Source organism: Chelonoidis abingdonii, chromosome 26, assembly GCF_003597395.2.
Source record: "Chelonoidis abingdonii isolate Lonesome George chromosome 26, CheloAbing_2.0, whole genome shotgun sequence".
In the NCBI taxonomy this organism is placed as follows: domain Eukaryota; kingdom Metazoa; phylum Chordata; order Testudines; family Testudinidae; genus Chelonoidis; species Chelonoidis abingdonii.
This window is the reverse complement of record NC_133794.1, coordinates 11,720,806-11,743,583: the sequence shown is the minus strand read 5'-3', so window position 1 is coordinate 11,743,583 and position 22,778 is coordinate 11,720,806. Positions and strand designations below refer to the sequence as shown.

At 47.0% G+C, this 22,778-nt stretch overlaps 2 protein-coding genes across 9 annotated transcripts in view; one reads left to right on the top strand and one right to left on the bottom strand.

Moving 5' to 3' along the window:
- Positions 1-1,187: 1,187 nt before the first annotated feature.
- On the bottom strand, positions 1,188-7,033 carry DAZAP2 (DAZ associated protein 2). Of its 2 annotated transcripts, XM_075061283.1 has the most exons (4): positions 6,910-7,033; positions 4,151-4,272; positions 3,123-3,365; positions 1,188-2,557 (listed from the first exon to the last, which is right to left on the bottom strand). In XM_075061283.1, the coding sequence occupies exons 2-4, from the start codon at positions 4,202-4,204 to the stop codon at positions 2,429-2,431; spliced, it is 426 nt and encodes a 141-aa protein (XP_074917384.1). In that variant the 5' UTR covers positions 4,205-4,272; positions 6,910-7,033; the 3' UTR covers positions 1,188-2,428. The 2 variants fall into 2 exon arrangements, with proteins under 2 accessions (XP_074917384.1, XP_032642733.2); XM_032786842.2 differs by lacking the exon at positions 6,910-7,033 and having other exon boundaries at positions 4,151-4,346.
- Positions 7,034-17,333: 10,300 nt separating this feature from the next.
- Positions 17,334-22,778, top strand: part of POU6F1 (POU class 6 homeobox 1) — a 36,306-nt gene continuing 30,861 nt past the window's right edge. For 3 of the 7 annotated variants that reach the window (XR_004374549.2, XM_032786844.2, XM_032786843.2), the window contains exon 1: positions 17,335-17,590. The gene's annotated coding sequence lies outside the window, so the exon portion shown is untranslated. Of the gene's footprint in view, positions 17,591-21,344; positions 21,576-22,778 lie in introns of all 7 variants that reach the window. The other 4 variants (XM_032786846.2, XM_032786845.2, XM_075061276.1 and 1 more) reach the window with 3 other exon arrangements.

Genomic DNA, 22,778 nt, shown 5'->3' with positions numbered 1-22,778 from the left:
TAGCAGATAAATATGCCCAATGGTCTGTGATAGGATGTTAGATGGGATGGGAGCTGGGTTACTACAGAGAATTCTTTCCCAGGTGCTGGCTGGTGAGTCTTGCCCACATGCTCAGGATTTAACTGATTGCCATATTTGGGGTCAGGAAGGAATTTTCCTCCAGGGCAGATTGGCAGAGGCCCTGGAGGTTTTTTGCCTTCCTCTGCAGTATGGGGCATAGGTCACTTGCTGGAAGATTCTCTGCACCTTGAGGTCTTTAAACCATGATTTGAGGACTTCTGTAACAAACCCCTAACCTATGTCTGAGTTACTGGAGTGGGTGGGTGAGATTCTGTGGCCTGTGTTATACAGGAAATCAGACTAGATGATCATAATGATCCCTTCTGACCTTAAAGTCTGAGGTGTTGCATGTGGTACTGGCCAGTGTCTGAGACCAGACAGATCTATGGTCTAATTAAACACAATTCCTATTACATTCTTACAAGTGGTGGGGCTAGCAGCTTATTTCATGTAAACAAGTCACAGCACAATAAAGTCAGGCCTCTATGTAGAATAGGCTGTTGTATCACTGTTCTGCACCATGTCTTAGTCTGGTGTTACTCATGCCACCACCAAAAGGAAAACGCTCCTATTTAGGGCAAGTTGTCATCTCAGGCTCAATGAAGTGCTAAAATTCAAAGCTCTTTACCTCTATCAGCAATAATTCCCTTTTAGGAATGAAAAAAGGTGCCTGAAACTACTCTGCCCGTATGTTTGCTTTAGCCCTACAGCGTTATTTGACTGAACCACTCTAGATGACTCAACATGCCCTGTACTGCTTAACTTCTGAAGCAGCATGACCATTTCCAAGAGATTAAAAATCCTTCAGTTTGGCATGATCCTCTATTGTACCACACATCCACTTACCAATCATGCCATTCTGCGATATCCTCACAAAGCAACAGAACCATCTACTCAAATTTCACTTCACTCTTTCTTTTCCCCCTTCGCTGTGTTAGGTTAGATTAGTGTGAAATGCTCTCGGGAGATCTACAGGGTTCTCCTCACCTCTTAAGAAAAGTTTCCCTTTCACAAAACCTATTTAAGATGAAGTTTGCAAGAAGGCAGGAAAGAAGATGCAAGCCTTTACTAAAAAACAAACAACCACCACCACCAAGCTGAGCAACAGTCAGGAGTTCTTTGTGAGGTCTAATGCAACTTTGTCACTTTATTCAAATTTTCAAAATAGTCTTTATTCTACTTTTTTTAGTATAAAAAAAATCCACAAGTTAAGTGCACCACAGTGTATACAGAGAGAGACATAATGCTGAACTTCCAGAACAGTCAGTTGCACGGTTTAACACAACATACAATACAGAGATTTAGATTCAACTGAAACTTCAAGATAAAATATATTCACCAAATCTGATTTTTTTTCTTCATAAAACAAAAACCAAAAGATTGAGGATCCCTGAAATATTCTTCTTAACCCTAATAAGACTTCATTATACTCAAGTCATTTTTAAAAGGATGCATTCATAAAACAAGCCATTCACCAAGCTAACTTGTGTGCTGATTGACAGTTGCTACATACTCAAGCATAGATGGAAACCCGTCTCTCTGTTCTGAGTAATAGCCTTAAGTTTTGCTGTCAAGACACCAAGTTGCTTTTAAAATGTGGTTTTGTTATTAAGCTGTAGTTTTAAAAGTCTAGTTTGCATTTACTGAAATGTTCGAACAGGAGTTGCACTGTGTTTTAGGCACCAAAGCATGGCTTTGATTAGACTCAACATGCAAAGAAGTCCCAACGCTACTAGGAATGTATCAAAAGAACATCCCATGTCACATCCTAGCTGCATACCTTCCTGGAGAAAAATGAAGAGCGAATGTGAGCACAGAGAGTGCTTCAAGGGATCCATTCTATTGTGAAGTCGTGAGGGAAAGCCCTGTGTGGCCACCAGAGAAATGAATGTGACTGGCTTTCTATCCAGCACCATTGATTCTATGGAAGGAGAAAGAGGATGCATATATCTCACTCCTATTGACAAGCAATAGATTTGAGATGGAGCTGCAAGAATTATAGTTTGATACTTTGAAGTCAGATTTCCTTCCTACCCTTCTCCTCCCACCCCCCTAATTTATAGACAGTTGATTAATAAAAGCCAAAAGACAGTGCTGCAATATTACTCCAGTGGAATTAAAGGAAGATCTGTGGGGCTGCTTAGCTCACATTCATTTCATGAATTAACCCCTCTTTAATAGAGGCACTGCTACCATTACATGGTTTCTTATTACATTTTAAAAGTGCCTGAAGGGCTGGGCACCAGGAAGACACCCCACCGTTATGCGTCTAAACTGCAACTTCAGGTTAATATGACTAAAGCAGTTACATTGTGAGAAGTGCTGACAGTATGTGATGTCATTCCTTAAACAAACATAGCCTCTTCATTCACCAGATAGTGTAGCCACCATCTGAGCCCCCCATGAAGTAGCTTCCCTTCCGTTGTGTCACTAACACATTGGCACCCTGCATGGCTGCCAGCTGGGCTGCATTGGGAGGGCAGCCAGGAGGTGGTGGCTGAAAAACAAAGAGAGGATTAGTTAAGAGGATCAGAAGGCAATGCCACCTTGGCACCTCAGTCAGGTAGACAAGATGTACTAGATTACAGTGAACCGGGCACTCCCTTTTGCAACTCAGAACAATTACCATCAACACACCCATAGCTAGCTACTGAGCTATGATTGCAAGTAACAGTACACAATCAGATAGGCAACACCTTGATCACCTGGTTTGAACTAGTAGAGGAATCATCCCTGCTCCATTCATAGGACAGAATTGGTGAGGCAACAGAATAGGCAAGAATTAAGACTATGAACACCGCCTTGGCTTTTTTTAATCCACCTCAAAGCCAAGCAGAGATGCGATGGTAAAAAAAGACTGCAACAGAACATGTTAAGCTCTACAAGCACAGGGTGCTCACACTGGTTCTCTCCTAGCAGTCGATTGCTCCTAAATACGGACACAAGCATCTTCTGATAAATGTTTAGAGACTGAGAAATAGTCTCTCTTGCCTATGCTGTCAGCCTCCCATGTGACCCTGAAAATGAGACATGCAGGGTTTCCACAATACATTTATACTTACAGGAACACTACCAGTGGCACCAGCCCCAAACCTCGCTCCAGCATCAAAGCCACCTTCAACAAGGACAGTTGACCCAGGAGGGTAGACAGGACCCACGGGATAATATGCCATTGGAACAGAAGAGCCCATTGGGCCAACAGCCACAGATTGTGCCATGGGTAGGTACAGAGAAGTACCAGGATACGCAGCAGACATAGTAGGTACGGTGGCAGCCCCTGGATGCACAAAGCTTGGACGATAGAGCTAGAAGAAGCAGCACAAGGAAGTTATAAGATTTTCCTCACCCCTGAACCATTTACGCAGATTCTCTCTCAAAGCTCAGATAGTATGTCATAGGGCTGCCACCCTCCCTCAAGTACAGAGGTAGTCCCACTCCCCTTCCTGAAAGCACAACTCTATCTGGAGGGAGAGAGGAGTTTGTTCAGATTATGCCAATTTGAGGCATGGTGCTTCCCGATTGTCTGCCAGAATCAGTCCAGAAGAACCATTTTATTGGCTTTTGCCTACACAGGTCAGCTCTAGTCGCAACTCCAAGGGAAGCTTTGACTAAAGTTTCTGGCATTCTAAATGGATTTGGGGAAGGATATATTATTTGTGGATTTCAGCCAGATCACAGAACAAGTATTTTTTCCCATTTCAGAACAGAAATATTTGTATCCACACAAGAAGCCTCTGGCAGAGGGCAACGTCAATTCATTTTTACTAAATGTTAAGCTTTGGCTAAATGCTCAAGCAATTAACTAATGCTTTACTGACTTCTGAAGGCGGGAGAGAGAGAAGGATTTTGAAACCTGGAACAGCTCCCAAAGTGCATAAAGCATGTTTTTCTAATTAGTAGTCAGAATGGCATGCCCTAACTCAGCAGATTTCTCACTAGACAGAGCTGCCAGACTGATTGCTGCCCAGTCTTGGGAGGTGCAAATGGTCATTCCAGGCTAACAAATGCAAGTACTAAGTATTCATTTGTAACCAGTTCAAGTTTACTTTTCAGGTGTGGAGCAAGAATACAAAAGGGACATATTACGTACCTCAGAGTAAGCAGGAGGTGCATCGGTATAAGGTGGTGCTTGAGGAAGAGGCATTGTCTGTGGGTACACAGAAGGATTACCAGGAGGTTGCACTGGGTAGGATGGCTGTGTCGGATATTGACCTAAGATGCAGAAGAGAATCTGGTCAGTGTTAACTGAACTGCCATTACAGAAATGGGACAGGGAGTTGAGTTTATGGAAAGCCATTTCTTTAGGGATCCGAGAGAGAGAGGACCACAAGGGATTGAAATTGCAGATGTTTTACACACACAACCAGAGGCAGAGGGCGCAAGAGGGAAGGAAATGCCCTGCAGGCCTGCAACTATGTCAGGTACTCAGTAAAGTCCACTCAGTCATGTTCAGGCAATACTTGCATTCTGGTCAGAATTTAAAGGAAAATAATTTCTGTACTGTTAATCTTTTAAAGGAACTAGGCTACTGTGAAGTTAAATTATCTTCTTGTGCAGACCTGCTTATTCAAAGTTGGGCATTTCATTGCTTAGACTTGCAAGTCACAAAACTGAGACTGCCACAGAACTATGACACTTACTGGGACATCAAGAATTCTAGATCCTGTATCATTTGAAGCTACCTATTGGTTGTCATAAATGCAGTTTCCAGAGAACATCTGTTAATGATCTTAAGGTTTATAATTAAACACTGTCACTCCATTTGCCTCAAGTCGCAAAAGGCAGAGTTCAGAGAGAAGATACTTGGTTTCTACAAAAGAGAGGGGGCATAACGGCTGAAGTGAGAAACAGATATAGTCCCCAAAGTAAGAGAGGACCTGCTCCCAATCCCAGGCTCTCACATTCATTACTCTTCCTTACCCCTTTATTAATTCATGCAAAAGCTGACATTCCATTCAAGCGACATGCATCTTAATGTCTCAAAAGTAAGCAGATGTATAGTAGCACTGGTCTTAAAGCGAAGGCCAATAGGAAGTCCTGCTTAATATCTTACCACACTTCACTCTACAGTTTGTTTTTTCTCATCAGGTCAATATCATGGGTTTAAATAATTTCTATGTGTTTGTTCAGCTGCATGTAAGACAGCTAGCAATGGCAAGGGGGTGTGGTTTCAGTGTGTCACCATCAAGGAGGTGTGGCTTTAGTGTGTCACCATCAGGTCAAAGGAGGACTCTTGTAATGATTGTTACAAGCTCTGTCAAACCTAATGCTAATATAAATGTTTCTATGAGAGTTACAGATTCAAGACAGAGTTAAAGGAAAAAAAGGGGGAGCAAGGGGCGGGTTGTAACTTGAGTTCTTGTCAAGCTTTTATAAGATCCTCATCCTCACGGTACCCCAGCCCCAAGAGAGCATCCAAAACCTGAGGGAGCCACTGCCCCAAAGAAAATTCAGAGAAAATAAGAAGTTTTGTTAATGGCAAGAAGCCAAGATTCCTGAAGCGATTTAAAAGATTGTGATACCTTGGGAAAGGTCAACAGCTCACATTACTCAAGGCAAATTATGAACCCAATCGACTGGAGTGGTACAAATGTGCATTAACCCCTCTAGTGTCACCCATCAACGTCATAGACGCCACCACTTCCCCCAAGGGCCTCCCCCATGACTGTCATGTCCACCTCCAGGGTGCTGCTGTGGCACAGCGTCATCCTGCAGACATTGCAGCTCTTTTACAGGAAGCAGTCGAGAGAGACCTCGTGACACAGTTTAGGGATTCTGAGTTAGCAAATCAAGGTTCACACACTGAACTGTTGAGCTAACGGTTAAATATAGGCTTCCACCAATGCCTGAGGCTCCCTGCTTCAAGACCACAAGGAGCCACCACAGCTACCCTCACCTTTGTCCCCACCACCACCTCCAGCCCTCACAACTCCTCTACCTTGCTCCATGACTACCGGCTCCTATAGCTGCCACCACTGCCTCTTAGCTACGATAGGCATCCCCTGCCAAACCCACTCTCCCTGCAGAAAATAACTATAGCCCCCCATGGCGCTGACACCCCCCTTGTAACTCCTTCCCCTCCTCCCCCCCATGCGCTTGACACCCCCCCCGCACCCTGCCCTTCCTCCCCCCCATGGCGCTGACAACCCCCCGCACCCCTGCCCCTCCTCCCCCCCCATGGCGCTGCAACCCCCCCCCCGGCGCCACCCCCTGCCCCTCCTCCCCCCCATGGCGCTTGCACAACACACCCGCACCCCTGGCCCCTCTCCCCCCCCATGGCGCTTGCCACAACCCCCCCGCACCCCTCCCTCCCTCCCCCCCATGGCGCTGACACCCCCGCACCCCTGCCCCTCCTTCAACCCCCATGGCGCTGACACCCCCCCGCCACCCCTTGCCCCTCCTTCCCCCCATGGCGCGTGACACCCCCGCACCCCCCCCACGGGGCTGCACCCCTCCCCCCATGCCGCTGACACCCCCCGCACCCCTCCCCACCTCCCCTCCCATGGGCGCACCCCTCCCCCTCCTCGACGCCTCTCTCCTCCCCCATCCAGGCCACCCACGCCAGCCCCCCGTCCTCCCGCCTCGGAAGCAACCCGGCCTTGAGCCCGCCCTCCGCTCTCCCCACAGCGGCCGCGCGGCACCCAATAGGTTAACGACTAGGCCCGGCGTGCGCGGCGTCATGGAAACGAGGCCACCCGCCCCCCCGCCCGCCCGCGCTCCCAGCTGGCCGGACTCCCCGCCCATCACGGGCTCGGCCTCACGGTAACCGACGCGACGCCAGCTTGAACGGGGCCGCGCCGCACCCGGCGACTGGCCGAAAAGCGGCCCCTGGCTCCCCCCCGCCCTTGCTTTGCTGTTCATGCGGTGGGGGGTTGGTCCGGTCCGGTCCGGTTCGCTCTGGCTCGGGGACTCGCGACGCCGGTCCGGATGTGCTCGCTCGCTCACTTCCTTGTATTGTCACTGCGGCGCTGGGAAAGGGGGCGGGGGGGGGAGAAGGCGGGGAGATGACGTTTTACGTTTGCCGCCTGCGCTCATGACGTAACGGCGTCGCGCGCAGAGGAAGAGAGCGGGGTCATGGTGGGCGTGGCCTCGTGCTCCCTCCAGTGCCAAACGATCAGCCCCTGCTGGGGGCAGCAGGGAGGCAGCCCCCTGCCCCGGACTCATGCGGAAGGGCGCGATGGGGGAGCTGAAATGGGGGGCGATGCTTATCCCAGCCAAGGAGGGGAGGGGAGCCAGGGGGGGCTGCTTATCCAGCTAAGGAGGGGGAGGGAGTGAAATGGGGGGGCTGCTTATCCCGGCCAGGAGGGGGAGGGGAGCCAGGGGGGGCTGCTCTCCAGCTAAGGAGGGGAGGGGAGTGAAATGGGGGCTGCTTATCCCAGCTAAGGAGGGGGAGGGGGAGCCGGGGGGCTGCTTATCCCAGCCAAGGAGGGGGAGCCGGGGGGGGCTGCTTATCCCAGCTAAGGAGGGGAGGGGACCGGGGGGGGCTGCTTATCCCAGCTAAGGAGGGGGAGCCGGGGGGGGCTGTTTAGTACCAGCAAAGGGAAGGGAGGGGAGCTGGGGAGGGGGCTGCTTATCCCAGCTAAGGAGGGGGAGCCGGGGGGGCGGCTGTTTATCCCAGCCAAGGAGGGGAGGGGGAGCCCGGGGGGGGCTGCTTATTCCACACATTAATGGGGCTTTGGGGAGACTGCATATCCCAGCCAAGTAACAGAGGGAAGCTGCTTATCCCAGCAAAGAAAGGGAGAGGAAGCTTGGGGGGGCTGTTTATCCCAGCCAAGGGTAGGAGTGGGGCAGCCACCTTTTATCCCAGCCAAGGAAGAGAGTGGGAGCTCTTCCTTTTCCCCCTGTAAGTACCAACATGTAGGAAGATTTTTGATAGTAGAGGGCTCTTTAATCAAGCAGACAAAGGCATAACAAGCTCCAAAGGCTAGAAACTGAAACTAGATATTTTCAGGCTAGAATTAAGGTGTACATATTAAATAGGGTAATTAACCACTGGAATAACTTTCCAAGGGAATGAGGCTGATTCTCCATCACTTGAAGTCTTTAAATCAAGACAGGATGATTCTAAGAAATAGGCTCTAGCTCAGCAACAATATAAGCTTGATGCAAGAATCACTGGCTGAAATTCCCTGGCCTGTATTATACAGGAGATGGGATTAGATGATCGTAAAGATTCTTTCTGGGTTTACCATCTATGCATTTGTGCTTTGCTTTCCCTATAGGGAAAAGAGGGATTGTATCACCATAAAATGAGGTTATGAAGCATAATGCTTCAATGTTTGTGAAGAGTTTTGAAGATGGAAAGTGCTAAATATTGTTACTAATGAATTCTACCCCAATTGGCTAATGCAACCCTTTCATTTACACCCAATCTTGGGGTACACCTCTTTGGAGCATAGAAAGCCTGAACCCTCGGTATAGCACAGAGCAATACTGTAAACAGGCAGTTGAACAAATCTGGGGGAAAATATCCGTGTAACCTTTGTTGGGGGGTTTTTTTGGTGGTTTTTTTTTTTGCCTTCTTAATCGGACACAGAAAAAGCAGCCGCTTCTAAGTTCATGCATAAAAAATCAATGGAAATAGCTGATAACTTCCAAATATTTTGAAATTTAATTAATCCTTAAGCTGGTAAAATTTGATCAGGCAGTGAATTCTGTTCATTAGCAACGGCTAACACTTTATTAGTTATTTTGGCCTGAGCTTTAGGATATGTTAGTCATTTTAAAACATATCCTCTTCGTTGTTATAACAGGAAGTTGGTGTCTGCATTATTCCCCAGACTCCCATCACACACCCTCATGGGACTCACTCAGGAATTGTGACCCCCGGAACCCGCCCCAACACACACACATAAATGTCCCCAAATCCTTGTTATAAGGTGACTGCAGAACCCAGAGGGGGAACCAGGGCCGGCGCTTCCATTAGGCAACCCTAGGCAGTCGCCTAGGGCACCAGGATTCAGGGGGCGGCATTTTGTGCGCTCCCCGCAGAGCGCGTGGGAGCTTCTGCTTCTGCTCCCGTCACGCCGCCGAAGCAGGACCTTCTGCCGACGTGCCACGGAAAACAGCAGCGGGCAATTGAGCAGCTCAATGACTGCCACTGTCACCGCAGCATTTCAGCGGAGGGTCCTTCTTCAGTGACGTGATGGGAGTGGAACCGGAAGCTTCTGCGCGCCCCATGGGGAGCGCACAAAATGCCACCTCCTGAATTCTGTCTAGGGCGCCAGAAACTCTGGCGCCGCTCCTGGGTGGAACACACTTGCATCAATGTGACTGTATGCAGGCAGATTTTTAACAGTGAAGGTAATTATTGGAACAACTTACTTAGGGACTTGGTAGCTTCTCCATCCTTTGCAGTCTTTGTCAAGATTTGATGTCTTGCTCAGTGATAAGCTGTTGCTCAAACAGAAGTTATGGTCTTGATGCAGAAATTGTTGGGTGAGGTTCTTTGGCCTGAGTTATATAGGAGGTCAGACTAGATTATCATAATGGTCCTTTCTGGCCTTATAATTTATGAAATCCTGAATGGTTTTAGGGTGAACATCCCATGAGAAGCAGCTATCCCCCAGCCAGTCTCTGCCCAGCTATGCCCCTTTATCCCACAACAGTCTCAGTAGGGGCTAGGAGATGATGCCTCTTTGATTCAAGCCTCCTCTCCGCTTCTGACTAACGGGCCCATTTTTGCAGAAATGCAACCATTTTTGGTCTACATTGGAATTTTTCAAAGGATGGGTCCATCCTACAGCATTAACTGAAGTGATCCAACCTTGGATCACCGCCCTCGAGGTAGCCTATCACAAAGGAGAGTGGCCCACACTGCAATATAGCAGTTGAGTTCTGTAGGCATTGCTTAGATATTCTGCATCCACAGTGGCTCTGTATTCAAGCATTTGGCACCAAGACTCCTGGGGTTATGTATGAGCGTGAATCGATGGCCTGGTGAAAAGGAGAAAAGAAAATACAAACTAAGAAACATGCATGCCGTTAGTTAGGCAAGTAGCTCGCCAAAATTTCCATTTCTCTGCCAAACTCTGTTCATTTGTTCTTTGTACCTTGTCCAACCACAGATATGTCGTAAGGTACCTCCAGTTTGGTTTTGTTATAGTCAAGCTGATGAACTGCAACATGCTAGGAAAGGTGGATTCTCAATACCAAGCATTGTCGGTTCTTATCTCTTCTCCCAGATTCTGCGTCCCAAGCCTTGATTATGCGCTTGTCTGCTTCTCCCACAAATATCTCTATGCTTTCTTCCATGCTGCCCCTTCCATATGGTCCAGAGCACCCTTGCCTGAATTAGGCCCTCATTCACCAAAGCATGTAAGCACCAGCTGTTCTTTGCTGAATTGAGCCCTGAGACACAGATCCTTTGGGCAAGTGCTTAGGGCCTGATCCAGTGCCCATTGAAGTCAGTGAATGGACAGATGCCCAATTGAGTTCAGTGGACTTTGGATCAGGTCCTCCTTTATCCATAAGACTGCTCCTCTTTTGTGCTCCTGATTCAATGAAGCAGTTAAGCACATGCTTAACTTTAAGCACGTGCAGAGTCGTCTTAACCTCAGTGGGATTCCTCATGTGGTTAAAGTTAAATGTGCTTAAGTGCTTGTCTGTGTTGGGTCTTGATGACACTCAGATGAACCTTGGGACACAAGAAAGCTCAGCACCTTCGAAACCAGAACCTACAGAACTGAAACAAACCATGTGCTCTGGGGATCAGCTCCTGTGCACCTACCTGTTGTCATAACACTGGTTTGACAGTCACAAAGTCAAAGATGCTAGAACAAAATTTCTAGTCAGAGGCCCTTGGGTAGATGAAATGAAGGGCTTGTAACTATTCTCCCTTAATATGACTATCAGATTTCACAAGTACAAATCTTCCTTCTTTATAAATAGAACAGATGCATATTTTATATTTTGGGCATGAGTAAAAAAATGCCACTTTCTATCTTGCCTCTTATATGCAAACTTTCCTGATGCAATCTGGTTTGGGGGTGAAACCCCCCACTCTCCCCGCCATACACACCTTTTACCAAGCTAATTTTTAGGCATCTCAATCAACAATTGCATTGCTTCTCACTGTTTAAGTGAACACCTCATGAATAATGTACATGGCTACTAATGAATATGCACATCAGTTGCGATGCCTGTGAGGGCTTTATAAATAATTTATGAGCATAAAATGTTCTTCACCTCATTATTGTACAGGAACTATAAAAAAATATTTACCCTTTAAAGCGGAGGAGAGATCTGTGTAGATAGCTTGAAACCTGCTTGTATAAAATAGCCCCAGTTTTACAGCGCTAAAAATGAAAGCAGCAAGAGCAAACGAAGGAATGAGAGTCTCCATCAGGAGACGTGGCAGATCGTTTTCCTGTCACATACTAGAAAATGGTTTCTGAAATGGTGACTTGAGTTCTGCTGCCTTTCTGCAAGGGCCCAATCCTGCAAGGTACTGATTAGATTAGATGAGAAGGTGATGAAGCCCCCCAGTACGCATTCAGATTAGTGAGAGGTGACAGAGCTCATAACCAGAAAGGATCAAGTCCTAATTTATTTGAAAGCGTGTATGTTATGAATCCTGTTTTTGCTCACCAGATTTCATTATGCTGGAAAAGGGAAAGCATGCATTCTTTTGGAGGGTTTTGTTTGTTTTTGTTTTGAGTAGCCAAACTGATAGACTTTGAGCCTGATTTTCAGACTCCAACTGATGTCACTGGCGCTACAAATCAGGCCCGAAGGGTTTTGAGCTGAATCGCCAAAAACTGAAGCACTTAAAATTAGAGGCTACTTTTGAACATTTAGCTGCGTGCCAAAGGGCTGTGCTTCCTGCCCTGGGTAATTCCAAATGGCAATGGGACAGCTTTCCTAGCACAATGATGATACTGTACAAATAAAATGCAAAATAGATGAGTGTACGTTCAGTTTGGTTTTGGCAAAGGGTAAGTCCAGAGCAGAGCTCGAGTTACTTATTTACTTTACTGGATAATATTTAACACTGGCGAACAGTGACACTGAATTGGACTGTTTCTGTTGTTTCTACTTGAAAGAAAGGAAATCATGTCTGTGAAGTCCCTGCCCCTGCAAACAGCCATGAGTGTAACTTTACTCATGTAAGTAGTTGAAGGTTAAAAGGAGTTGAGGCTGCTCAGGATCATGCAGAATTAGGCCCCTAATTAGTGTAAAACTAATTATAATAATACAAATTAATTGTTCATTACCTTATGGCACCTCCTACTTGCAAATCACAATGGGCAAAATTCTGGCTCCATTTAAATCAGTGGGAGTTTTGTCACTGATGGCAATAGAGTGAGAATTTCACCCCACATGAGTAAACTAAGCCTCAAAACCAGTGAAGTCGGGAAGTGTCTGAAACTGCAGTGCAAAATCATGATCCTATTTACAGCTCTAGAGGAGAAAACTGAGAAGGGCTTGATTCAGCAAAGCATTAAGCACATGCTTAACTTGAAGCATCTGCTTAAATCCCTCCCTATTCAGCAAAGCATCAAAGCGTACTGATATGGCAAAAGTGCGTAACCCCATGGGATCTTCGTATTTTGCTAAATCAAACAGAAATGCTGGGCTTTCTGTTGCTTGGATTTTGTGCTGTGGGGGAAGGCAGGGTTCCCCAGAACCTTGGAGGGAAACTGGTTTATGGCATGATATTCAGCACTTGTGGAACTGAAGTCTTCTGTAGAGAGTGAGATGTGTCAGTCACCACGTAGTCAGGTGCAAACACTGATCTGGCCCAGTGCTGTGTGTGGTTAGGGAAGCTAAATCCTTAAGTCAGCGAGAAAGAAAAAGACGAGAGGTAGAATACTAATTTGGCCCTCTGTCATGAGTTTCTGGGGACAGAGGAGGCACTGGAGGAAAGGGCATTTGATAACAATCAGATAGGCAGAATTTTATTCCTGCCAGCTATTCTTATCAAACATATGAATTAGGGTGACCAGATGTCCCGATTTTATAGAGACAGTCCCGCTAATCGGGGCTTTTTCTTATATGGGCACCTATTACGCCCCACATTCTGTCCTGATTTTTCATAATTGCTGAAAGTCACCCTAGTATGAATACTGTATCATTTTTTTTCCCCGTTAAACAAGCTGTTTTCCAAAGAAATAGTTCTGGAACTCGCAAAATCAATTCAGCTTCAAAATAAATTAAAAATTCAATGTGTACCCTTTCCCCATATGTATTATATTAATAGTATGCCAATGTATGTAAATGAGTCTGAAATTCAACTCGATGGAAGTATTTAAATATTCATAATCACAGTACAGCATATGCAAACCAGATTCTCGACAGAATTGTACTGCAGAGTCTCAAATAGCTGTACTGATGCAAAGCCATTTTAACATAACTGATTTAGTTATTTAAAAAAATGTCACCATTGGTTGTGCATTTGTTAATATTTGTGCATTGGTATTAACATCTGGATCAAGCCTTAATTCAGGAAATCATGTAAGTGTGTGCTTAATGTTAAACACATCCTTAACTCCTTTTGAAGTCAATGTATAGTATTTAAGTGCTTTCTTGAATCAGGACCTCAGAGAGAACTGCCTACATAATATCATGTTTGCTGAGTTCCTCTACAAAATAGATTTGTTACTAATTAGTACTAAATATCATGTTATGCCAATAGAGATGGGATAGTCTAATTTAGCTTATTTTCATTCCAGAAACATTTTTGTGTATAGAAATAGGATGCAGAATCAAGGGTAGCCCCCAAAAAATTACAAATAGTATTTACACATTTTAAAAAATTAATGCATCTCTTATAAACTGTGCTATATAAATTCACATATATCCTGAAATGTATTTTAGAGGCACATTTTGAATATCTTATGGTGAACTCAAAAACATGCCTTTTAAGGCAGTAATTTAAAATTAATCCAATAGCTTATCTGTAAAGAGAAACAGACGTAATTCTTTCTAATCGATCCTAGATGTGAAAGAATAAGGTAAAAATAATCATTCTTTATCAGACCATTTGTTGTTTGTTTTTAAGAGGCACCAGCAATTGAGACATGCCTTTTTCCCCCCTTATTCCTGCTTAAAGATAAGAAAGAAGTTACAATTTATCCAATTATACATTTTAAAACATGCACAGTGCAAACTAATAACTTACTATATGTTCTTTTGTAATGAGTCAAAACTAGCTGTAATTGGTCCATAAGTTGGCTTGCTTTGAAAAACTGCAAATGTTGCATCTATGCTTTTAATGAGGTATATAGTTAAAAGAGATATTTGTGTTCCTTGTATTTATGGAGTGGCAAAGTTCAAGTTGCAACCAAGTTTCCTTTACAAGCCTGATTCCCCTCCCTCACCACCTAAAATCTATAAAAGAATCGTATCTGCCTCAAAATTGGTGGGTTAGATCTGAAACGGAGGTAGAATTCTTGTACAAAATTTGAAGTGAACTGGACAAAGGTTTCCTGAATGATCACACACAAAAAATACAAGTGCTCAATAGAATTCAGAAAGTCTTCTTTTATATATATACATATATTGCCACTTCAATAAAAATAATCAGTTCATCACTTTCCTGCATATGATTATCATCTATTTACTTGATGATGTCCTTGTTGCTGAGCAAAACAAACAAAGACAGTCCCTGCCTCATGTAGAATACAGTCTCAAAGTCAAAATTCACACCTAAATTGAGTGACTGTGAAGTAACGTTAGGAATTAATTTGGCTCTGTGTGGTTTAGAGGTAGCTTGCTTCTATGCTTATATGGTCCCCATTACCGTAAACACGCCACAATCTTTAATGTATTATACAACACCTCTGTGAGGTCAGCCACTATTACTGAGGCTCACAGCAAAGAGACTGGCCCACACAGTTACACATAAAGCCTGTAGCAGAGGTGGGTGGATGTTGAACCCAAGTGTCAGGTTTGCAGCCCAAGCACTAGGCTGAGCCAAGCTATAGCAATGCACTGAGTTAACAGCCCGATTCCTTATCCCAACAACTATTAATCCCTGGGGTCTACATCCAAAGTCCTTGAAGTCAATGCGAATCATTCTGACTTCAAGAGCTTTGGGTCAAGCACTAGGAGAAAGCAAGTAACCTGGACAGCTAAGGAATGCAGGGTTGTTTGGCAGGCACATGTCATAGAATCATAGAACTACAAACATGTTTTTTCTTCTGCTGCTAATAGCTCACCTAATAACTCACCTGAATTAATTATCCTCATTACAGTTGGTATGGCAACACCCATTTTTTCATATTCTCTGTGTATATATATTTTCTTACTGTATCTTCCACTGCATGCATCTGATGAAGTGGGTTTTAGCCCACGAAAGCTTATGCTCAGATAAATTTGTTAGAACTGGAAGGGATCTCGAGAGGTCATCTTGTCCAGTACCGTGCACTCGGCAGGACTAAGTATTATCTAGACCTCCTTGACAGGTGTTTGTCTAACGGGCTTTTTAAAATCTCCAATGATGGAGATTCCACAACCTCACTAGGCAATTTATTCCAATGCTTAACCACCCTGACAGTTAGGAAGTTTTTCCTAATGTCCAACCTAAACCGCCCTTCCTGCAGTTTAAGCCCATTGCTTCTTGTCCTATCCTTAGAGGTTAAGAAGAACAATTTTTCTCTCTCCTTCTTGTAACAGACTTTTACGTACTTGAAAACTGTTATCATGTCCCCTCTCAGTCTTCTCTTCTCCTGATGAAACAAACCCACTGAAGCACAATATTTAATTTCCTTGGGACTGCATTGCTTGTGAGGAGTTGATACATTTTATTCTCATCAGGCTTTTTAAGTACAGGCACAGATCTCTCCCACAGCACTTGCTGTGTCATAAATCAAAGTGTGTATGAACACAGGTCTGCTTTGGGACATATAGGCCTGTAGGTAGGTTCAAGAGGCCAGCCAGGATGTCTTTATAAAATAATAGTACAACAGAGAGACTCAGGCAAGGCTCGGGAGTCACAAGTAGCTCTTTCATGGGTCTCTGACTCTTTGCAGCACATGATATTAAAACACCCTGTGCTTTAATGATTAACCAATCTAAGTTATTAACCAATCAGGATGTTTTTACTATGTTCTTAACCATTTGTAGGATACTTGGTCAGTCTCACATGTATATATATATAGAGAGAGAGTGACTACTGTGGTTCTTTTGGGTAATGTTGATCATGAATTTGGCTCCTGAACTATAATAGTTAGGACAGGCCTTGTGGAGGGACAGCCAGACCACAAGCCGCCTTTGGTCCCGCTAGAGATAGTATGGAGTGCAGGCTTCTTTGCATATTGTGCTTGGAGCGTACTAGTAACGAGAGTAAAAGTACCACAGAATAAAGTGTAACTCTTGCAACATTACTCTTGCAAAGTGCGGAAGGGAACTGCAATAATTGCGCTATTCCTCCCTGAGCCAAACCCCTGCTTTAAAGTGTATCTTCAAGGTTTCCAGTACAGTTAACGGAAGACCTGCCCCCTTCCCCCCCACCCCCCGCCAGCTAATTTTGCTGGCCCCTAGGAACAGTTTTCATGGTATAGTTTTGTTTTTATAACAAGGGCGGTGGGCAGGGTTGCTCCCTCTGAGGAGCAAAAAAACAGGACAGCCAGGAAGATCCTGATGCCATAACACCGGACAGCTGGCAGCGTGTCCTGAGCACCCGTACAAATTTCCCAGGACAGGCACCTCGGAAAAGGAACGATCATGGGAAAACCTGGATGGGAGGCAACCTTATTGGTGCGCAGATTTCCAGGTACATGCTACGCCCCATGAGAGAGCCAGATAAGGTGGGGAAACAGTGAGAGTCCTTTGTCCTGCCCCCAGGCGGCTAATGTGAATGCTATTATTAATATATTAATTTATTATTATTAAATGCTACATTAGGGTTTTGATGAGCCAGTTTAAGGGAGGCTGGGAGGAACGAATCAGCAAGTCAGAACTACTTCTCTGAGCTCTGTCAGGGGTGACTTGCTGTATAACCTTGGGGGTGGGGGGGGCAGTGGTTTCACACACCCCTCCCACCCATGTCTTAGAGTCCCCCCACTGGGCTCTATTAACCAGCTCATGTTTGCCAAGTGCTGGGAGAGGAAACGCAAAGTGTCTTATACAAAAGGGACACTTTTCAGGTTAGGTTGGGGGGGCTATACAGGGAGATTTTGGGGGGAGGGAGGGTTGTACGGGGGGGGTGTCCCTGCGCCCCCTCGAGGCCGCGGCCAGCTCTGCAGCCTGCGGGATGCGGCAAAGGCCTTTGCATAAATTATGTTCATGACGCAGCAGCTAAAAAAATCCAAGTAACCAAAAAATTCCCCCTCACCCCCCCCAAGCGGGGGCCCGGGGCTGGGGCGGCTGTAAGCGGGGGCGGCCTGGTGCAGAGCCCCGGGGGTCTCGGAGCAAGGACTGGGCTAGGCAGGCAGAGTGGGGGGGCTGCCGCCTCCTTTCCCCCCCTACCCCCCCTTTGTGTGCAGCAGCCTCCGCTCCGCTGCTGTGAGATGAATTGTTAATTATTCCCAGCAAAAAAGCGGCTTGGAGCCCCGGCCCGAGCGGGGGGCGAGCGGGTGCCGGCGCGGTGAGTGCGGGGCCCGGGAGAGGGGGTGCGCTGGGGCCGCTGCGGGCGGCAGGGGCGGAGGGGGCGGGGGACCCGGTTCGTGAATATGCAATGGTCTTAATTATCATAATTTATATATTTATGATAAAGAGAAACAGGGCCGGCCAGCTGGGGGACGGGGCCGGGGAGCCCGGGAGACGGGCTGAGTAGACTGAGTCGTGGATCGAGGGAGCTGGGGTCGGGAAGGCAGAGAGCCGGGTTAAGGAGCCCCGGTGGGGGACCCGGAGGACCAGGATCGGGGGGGCCCAGGGGCTGGAGAGCCCGGGGCGCGGAAGCCGGGGTTGGATCGGGGCCCCCGGGTCGGGAGCTGAGGGTTCCGGGGTTGCGGACCCCATGGATCGAGCGCCGGATCGGCGCTTGAGAGACCAGAGATCAGGAGCCACGAGACGTGAGGGTGTATGAGGCTGGGAGCGGGGTGGGGGAGCCCGGGATGGAGGCGACGGGATGAGGAGTCAAGGTGGGGGAACGGGAATCGGGGGTGGGGGACCGCGGGGATCGGGGGTAAGGGGACAGAATCGGGACTGGAGGACCTGATCGGGGGCTACTGTAACCCGAGGATCGGGGAACGGGGACGAGGACCATGGGCTGGGGGCGTCCAGGGGATCGGGCTGGGGGTCTTAAACTCCAGTAAATGCACCTGAATGAGCTGATGATCATCCGGGGATCGGAGGAGTCAGGGGCTGGGGGACCCTGGGATCGGGGGCTACGGGGACCCGGGGATCGGAGGAACCAGGGGCTGGGGGAGCCCGGGAATCGGGGGCTGGGGGCGAGCCGGGAAGGGACCGCGGTAGGAGCGGCCCGAATCGGGCTGCGGGGACCGGGCTGTGCCCGCCCAGGGGGGCGCTGTGCTGGAGGCGGCGAGGGGACGGCGGGACCCGGGGAGGTCTTAGTCTGCATTGGGGGCTGCGGAGGCACTGCTCTGGGGGAGCAGCTGCCGGGCCATGGGGCTGAGCTGCCGGATTGGGAGGGAGACGCGTTGCAGGGACTCGGGTGCGAGGGCTTCTCCTCCCTGCTGGGCTCTGGCTCATGCCTGGCTGGGTGGGGTGGGGCTGCCTCTTGCGCTGGATGCTGGAGCCTCCCTGCTCTGGGTGCTGGAGCTCCCGGGGTGGCTGGGGAGTGGCCGCCCCTGAGGTTGAGGAATATGTTACTGGGGCTAATTGCTGCAAACTGGGGGTTTGTATTATCTCTGGCCAGGACCCCTTTAAGCATTCCCTGAGCTAGGTGCCCCTGCAGGGAGAGGGGCTCAGTCAGAGAGAAGTACCTCCCAGGGAAGTGCCTCTATGCCTAACTCTGCCGCTGCCATGCTGGGGACCTTTGGCAAGTCACATCACCTCCCTGCCTCCGTTTCCTCGTCTGTAAAATGGGCACAAATGATACTGACCTCCTTTGTCCAGCACTTTGAGGTCTGCTGATGAAAAGAGGTAGATGAAAGGTGGGTGTTATTGCTAATGCTAATTCGCACCACAGCAATAGAGGATAATGGTGAATTTGATGGCACCCCAAACCCACAGGCTGCCGGGCACCCTGAACAACAGTGATCAGTATGACAGACACCCCAGTAGCTAAATACATGTCCCTGGTTTTTCACTGGGGCCTTTAGGCATTACTCTGATACAAATAAATACGAATTACCAAAGGGAACGGAAACAAAAGATTCTGGAGTTTTCTTAAGGCTGCACTGGCTGGGTTTTGTATATGGAAAGAGGCGAGCTCCATGGTCTCGTCCCCTCAAGATGCCAACCTGGTACAGCCAGCACTTCTAATGGTAATGGTTGTACTTGCTTGTGACAGGGTATTAGGACATAGGCTGCTCTTCCCCCAACACAGACAGCACTTACATAGTAGAGATAGAAAGAAGGAGCAGGCTGACCCAGAGGCATATTGAGTAAACGGACTCCTTTATTCCATTACTTGTTCCCCTCGACCCAGTTGTCGAGTAAGCCCCGAGTTAATCACGTCACAATGGTTTATCTAAGTGAATCTGTAAATACTCACATTTACCATAACGCTCCCCAAAACCCTAATTTAATAATGTGAATGCCCATATAATGAATATTAATAGCTATATACTGAATATAATTATACCTGCCACTGTTTACTGTTTACAGCATTAAGCATAGGCTACAGACATTTTTACCTCGAAGGTACATTTCTTTGCAGCAATTGTAGCCACAAGTTCCCTTAGTGAGCAGTTCCCAGGGGAGAGAGGAAGCAGGAGGGTGACCAGACAGCAAGTGTGAAAAATCGGGACACGAGGTGTGGGGTAATAGGAGCCTATATAAGAAAAAAAAAACCCAAATCGGGACTGTTCCTATAAAATCGGGACATCTGGTCACCCTAGGAAGGGGCCATGACCCGGAGCTGGGAGAGGAAGGGAGAGGGGAGATAACACATCTTCACACAAAGGGAATCCTTCAGACAACCACTTTCCTTATGCAGCTGCAGCGTTTATCTAGCCTTAACGCAGAAGGGAAGAGAAAAGGATGGCAAGTTTATCAAGTGAAGAAACAGTGCCTGCCTGTGCCTCACTCCCTGTTACCATGATAGCGGCTATCCAGGTCTTTACTTAACCCTGACATACCCCAGCATTATATATTAAAGGCTTTAAATACTAATAGACCTTGACCAGGAAACACCTGTTGAGACAGATGTCCTGACAGTTCCCTGCCAGTGGGGGGCGATCAGAGACACAGAAATGCCTGGCAACATTGCATTTGATGCACTCAGCAGTGTGACCTCCCATCCCTGGCTCCAAGGAGCTGGCTTTATTCTCTGCCTCACGTTTTGCAGGAAATGTTTTTGTGCATGAAATATGAAGCAGCAACCAGACGATTTTTCTCACGCATCCCCCTCACAAATACGCACGTGGTGGTGGTGGTTTCACTACCCTCACTGAGTAGGCGTGGGAATGTTAGGTGTCTGCAATATTACTCCAGTGTCACCCTGTTGGACAGCTGCAAGATGTGCATTTTTTTTAGGTTAGGCTTGCTCGGTAGGTGACATGTTTTTATGTTTGCAGGGCCTATCGGCATCAATATTACGAACTTCCTTCACAACTGGTAGACTGAGTTTATGGTTAATGTACTGGACTGGGATTCAGGAGATCTGAGTTCAGTGCCTGGCTCTGCAATAGGCTTCTCATCTGACCTTGGGCAATTCACATAATCTCTCAATACCCTATCAGTAAAACAAAGATAGTAATACTTCCAACCCTCTCAGGAGCGAGTAAGGTATGTGTAGTCCGAGATACTTGTAAACGTATAAATATGGCTTCCAAGACCACACTGACAAAGTTCAGGAAGACGTCAAGCAAACGTATTATTAGGATTTGTATTACAGTAGAACCTTTGTGCTGGGTGCCGGACAAACCCATAGGGAGAGAGTTTTTGCCCTGGAGAACTTACAGTCAAAATAGACAAAGGGTAGGAGGGAAAACAGAGCCACAGGGTGATTAAGTGATTTGCCACAGGTCATCCAGCAGATCAATGACAGAGCTAGGAACAGATCTCCTAATCCAGTGGGTCGCACTGTCTCTCTAATAGAGCATCGTCCTTATTTTGAAGGTTGCAGCGATTGTAACACGTGAAAAGCAGGGAAAACAAAAGTTTATTTTAAAAGCGCTAAGAGGGTTTGGCAGATAACTAAGAGTTAAACCCAGAAATTGGCAGGAGTTACTGGGTCACCTCTGGGTTCTTTTTATTTTTAATGTATTTAGTAAAATGTTCTGGATGCAGATGCAAGCCTCCTGTTCGTTACTCACTGCTCTGCTTGCCTTGAAATGGGAAGGGCAAGTGTTTTGGTTAATGGATTGGCAAATTGTCCCTGGCTTTCCTTGAAGTCCCTTGGAGTCTGCCCATGCGCAGTCGACTGCAGGATCAGGGCTCAAAAACTGCCAGCAAACTACTGGCAAATGCAAGTAACCTCTAGTTCCCCTGCACAGAAGCCAGTAAGTATGTCAACGCAAAATGAGGCATTCTTGCGGATGGCGGGTGCTCTTTAAAGTTTGCAGAAGCTGCATGTGCTTTGCAGACATGAATTCCCTCTTGTGATTTCTTCAGTTCTGAAACTCAACTCCAAGCCGCGGTTCATTACAGGCGGCCTGCGTCCCACAGCTATTTGTCTCAAAGTACACTTAACAGTAACCAATTTGTAATTTGTTCTGCTGACAAAACTGTCATATTAGGTCAGCTGAGCAGCCTGATCTGATGACAGCCCTCTTTCTAGCAGCCCAGTACAGATTTTCATAGCGTTAAGGTAGCGTTGGAGCGGCCGTCCTTTCTGTGTCACAAATGAGTTTCCATTGATTCGGTCAGTTGCGTTAGCTGGCCTGGCCTAGCCCTGGCACAAGCTTTCCAGGAAAGAGGCTCACTCCTCTTGTAGGAGATAGTAACCGAGAGCCTTGGGGAGTTGCCATACGCGCCAAAGTTATCCCAGTGGCAGAAATCTCTGTCTTCGAAGATAGTATAAGGGGGCAGCCGTGTTAGTCTGTATTCACAAAAACAACAAGGAGTCCGGTGGCACCTTAAAGACTAACAGATTTATTTGGGCATAAGCTTTCATGGGTAAAAACCCACATCTTCAGATGCATGAAATCCAACTCTGATCAGATGTTGTCTTTGGTTTTTCATTCCCCCCCCCCCCCCCGCCCACAAATCTTTAGGAGTTTTTAAATGGCCATAAAACTTCACTCTGAAATGTGCCAAGCAGGGGACGTTCCCTGGGGAGCAAATGCATATTTTCAGAAACATTGGTTTGGCCATTTTTAAGTTCCCAAGCATGGAACTGAAGTTCCCCCCCCCCATTATGTAAAGTGGATTTTGGTCGTGGTTTTATTTTTGCCTTCAGAAAGGGGAATCAAGTTTTGTTTCAGCAAACAGTTGGGGGTTGCCCTGTAATGGTGACTTGTAGAACAGTTTCACCGTATAGCTGATGCTCAGTTACACTAAGACCACTTTGCACCATTCTGGTGCAAATGGGGATTTCAGATGAGCATATGTTACATTTACATGCACTTTCCCGGCCTCCTTGGAGAGCCACGGTGATGGGAAGGGGCATTACTGTAAATGAGACTCGAGCCATGCTGGTTGCTCTGGGAATAAGTCTTGTGCTACATTAAGAGATGAGTGTGGGTGCTGGAAGTTTGCCCTGC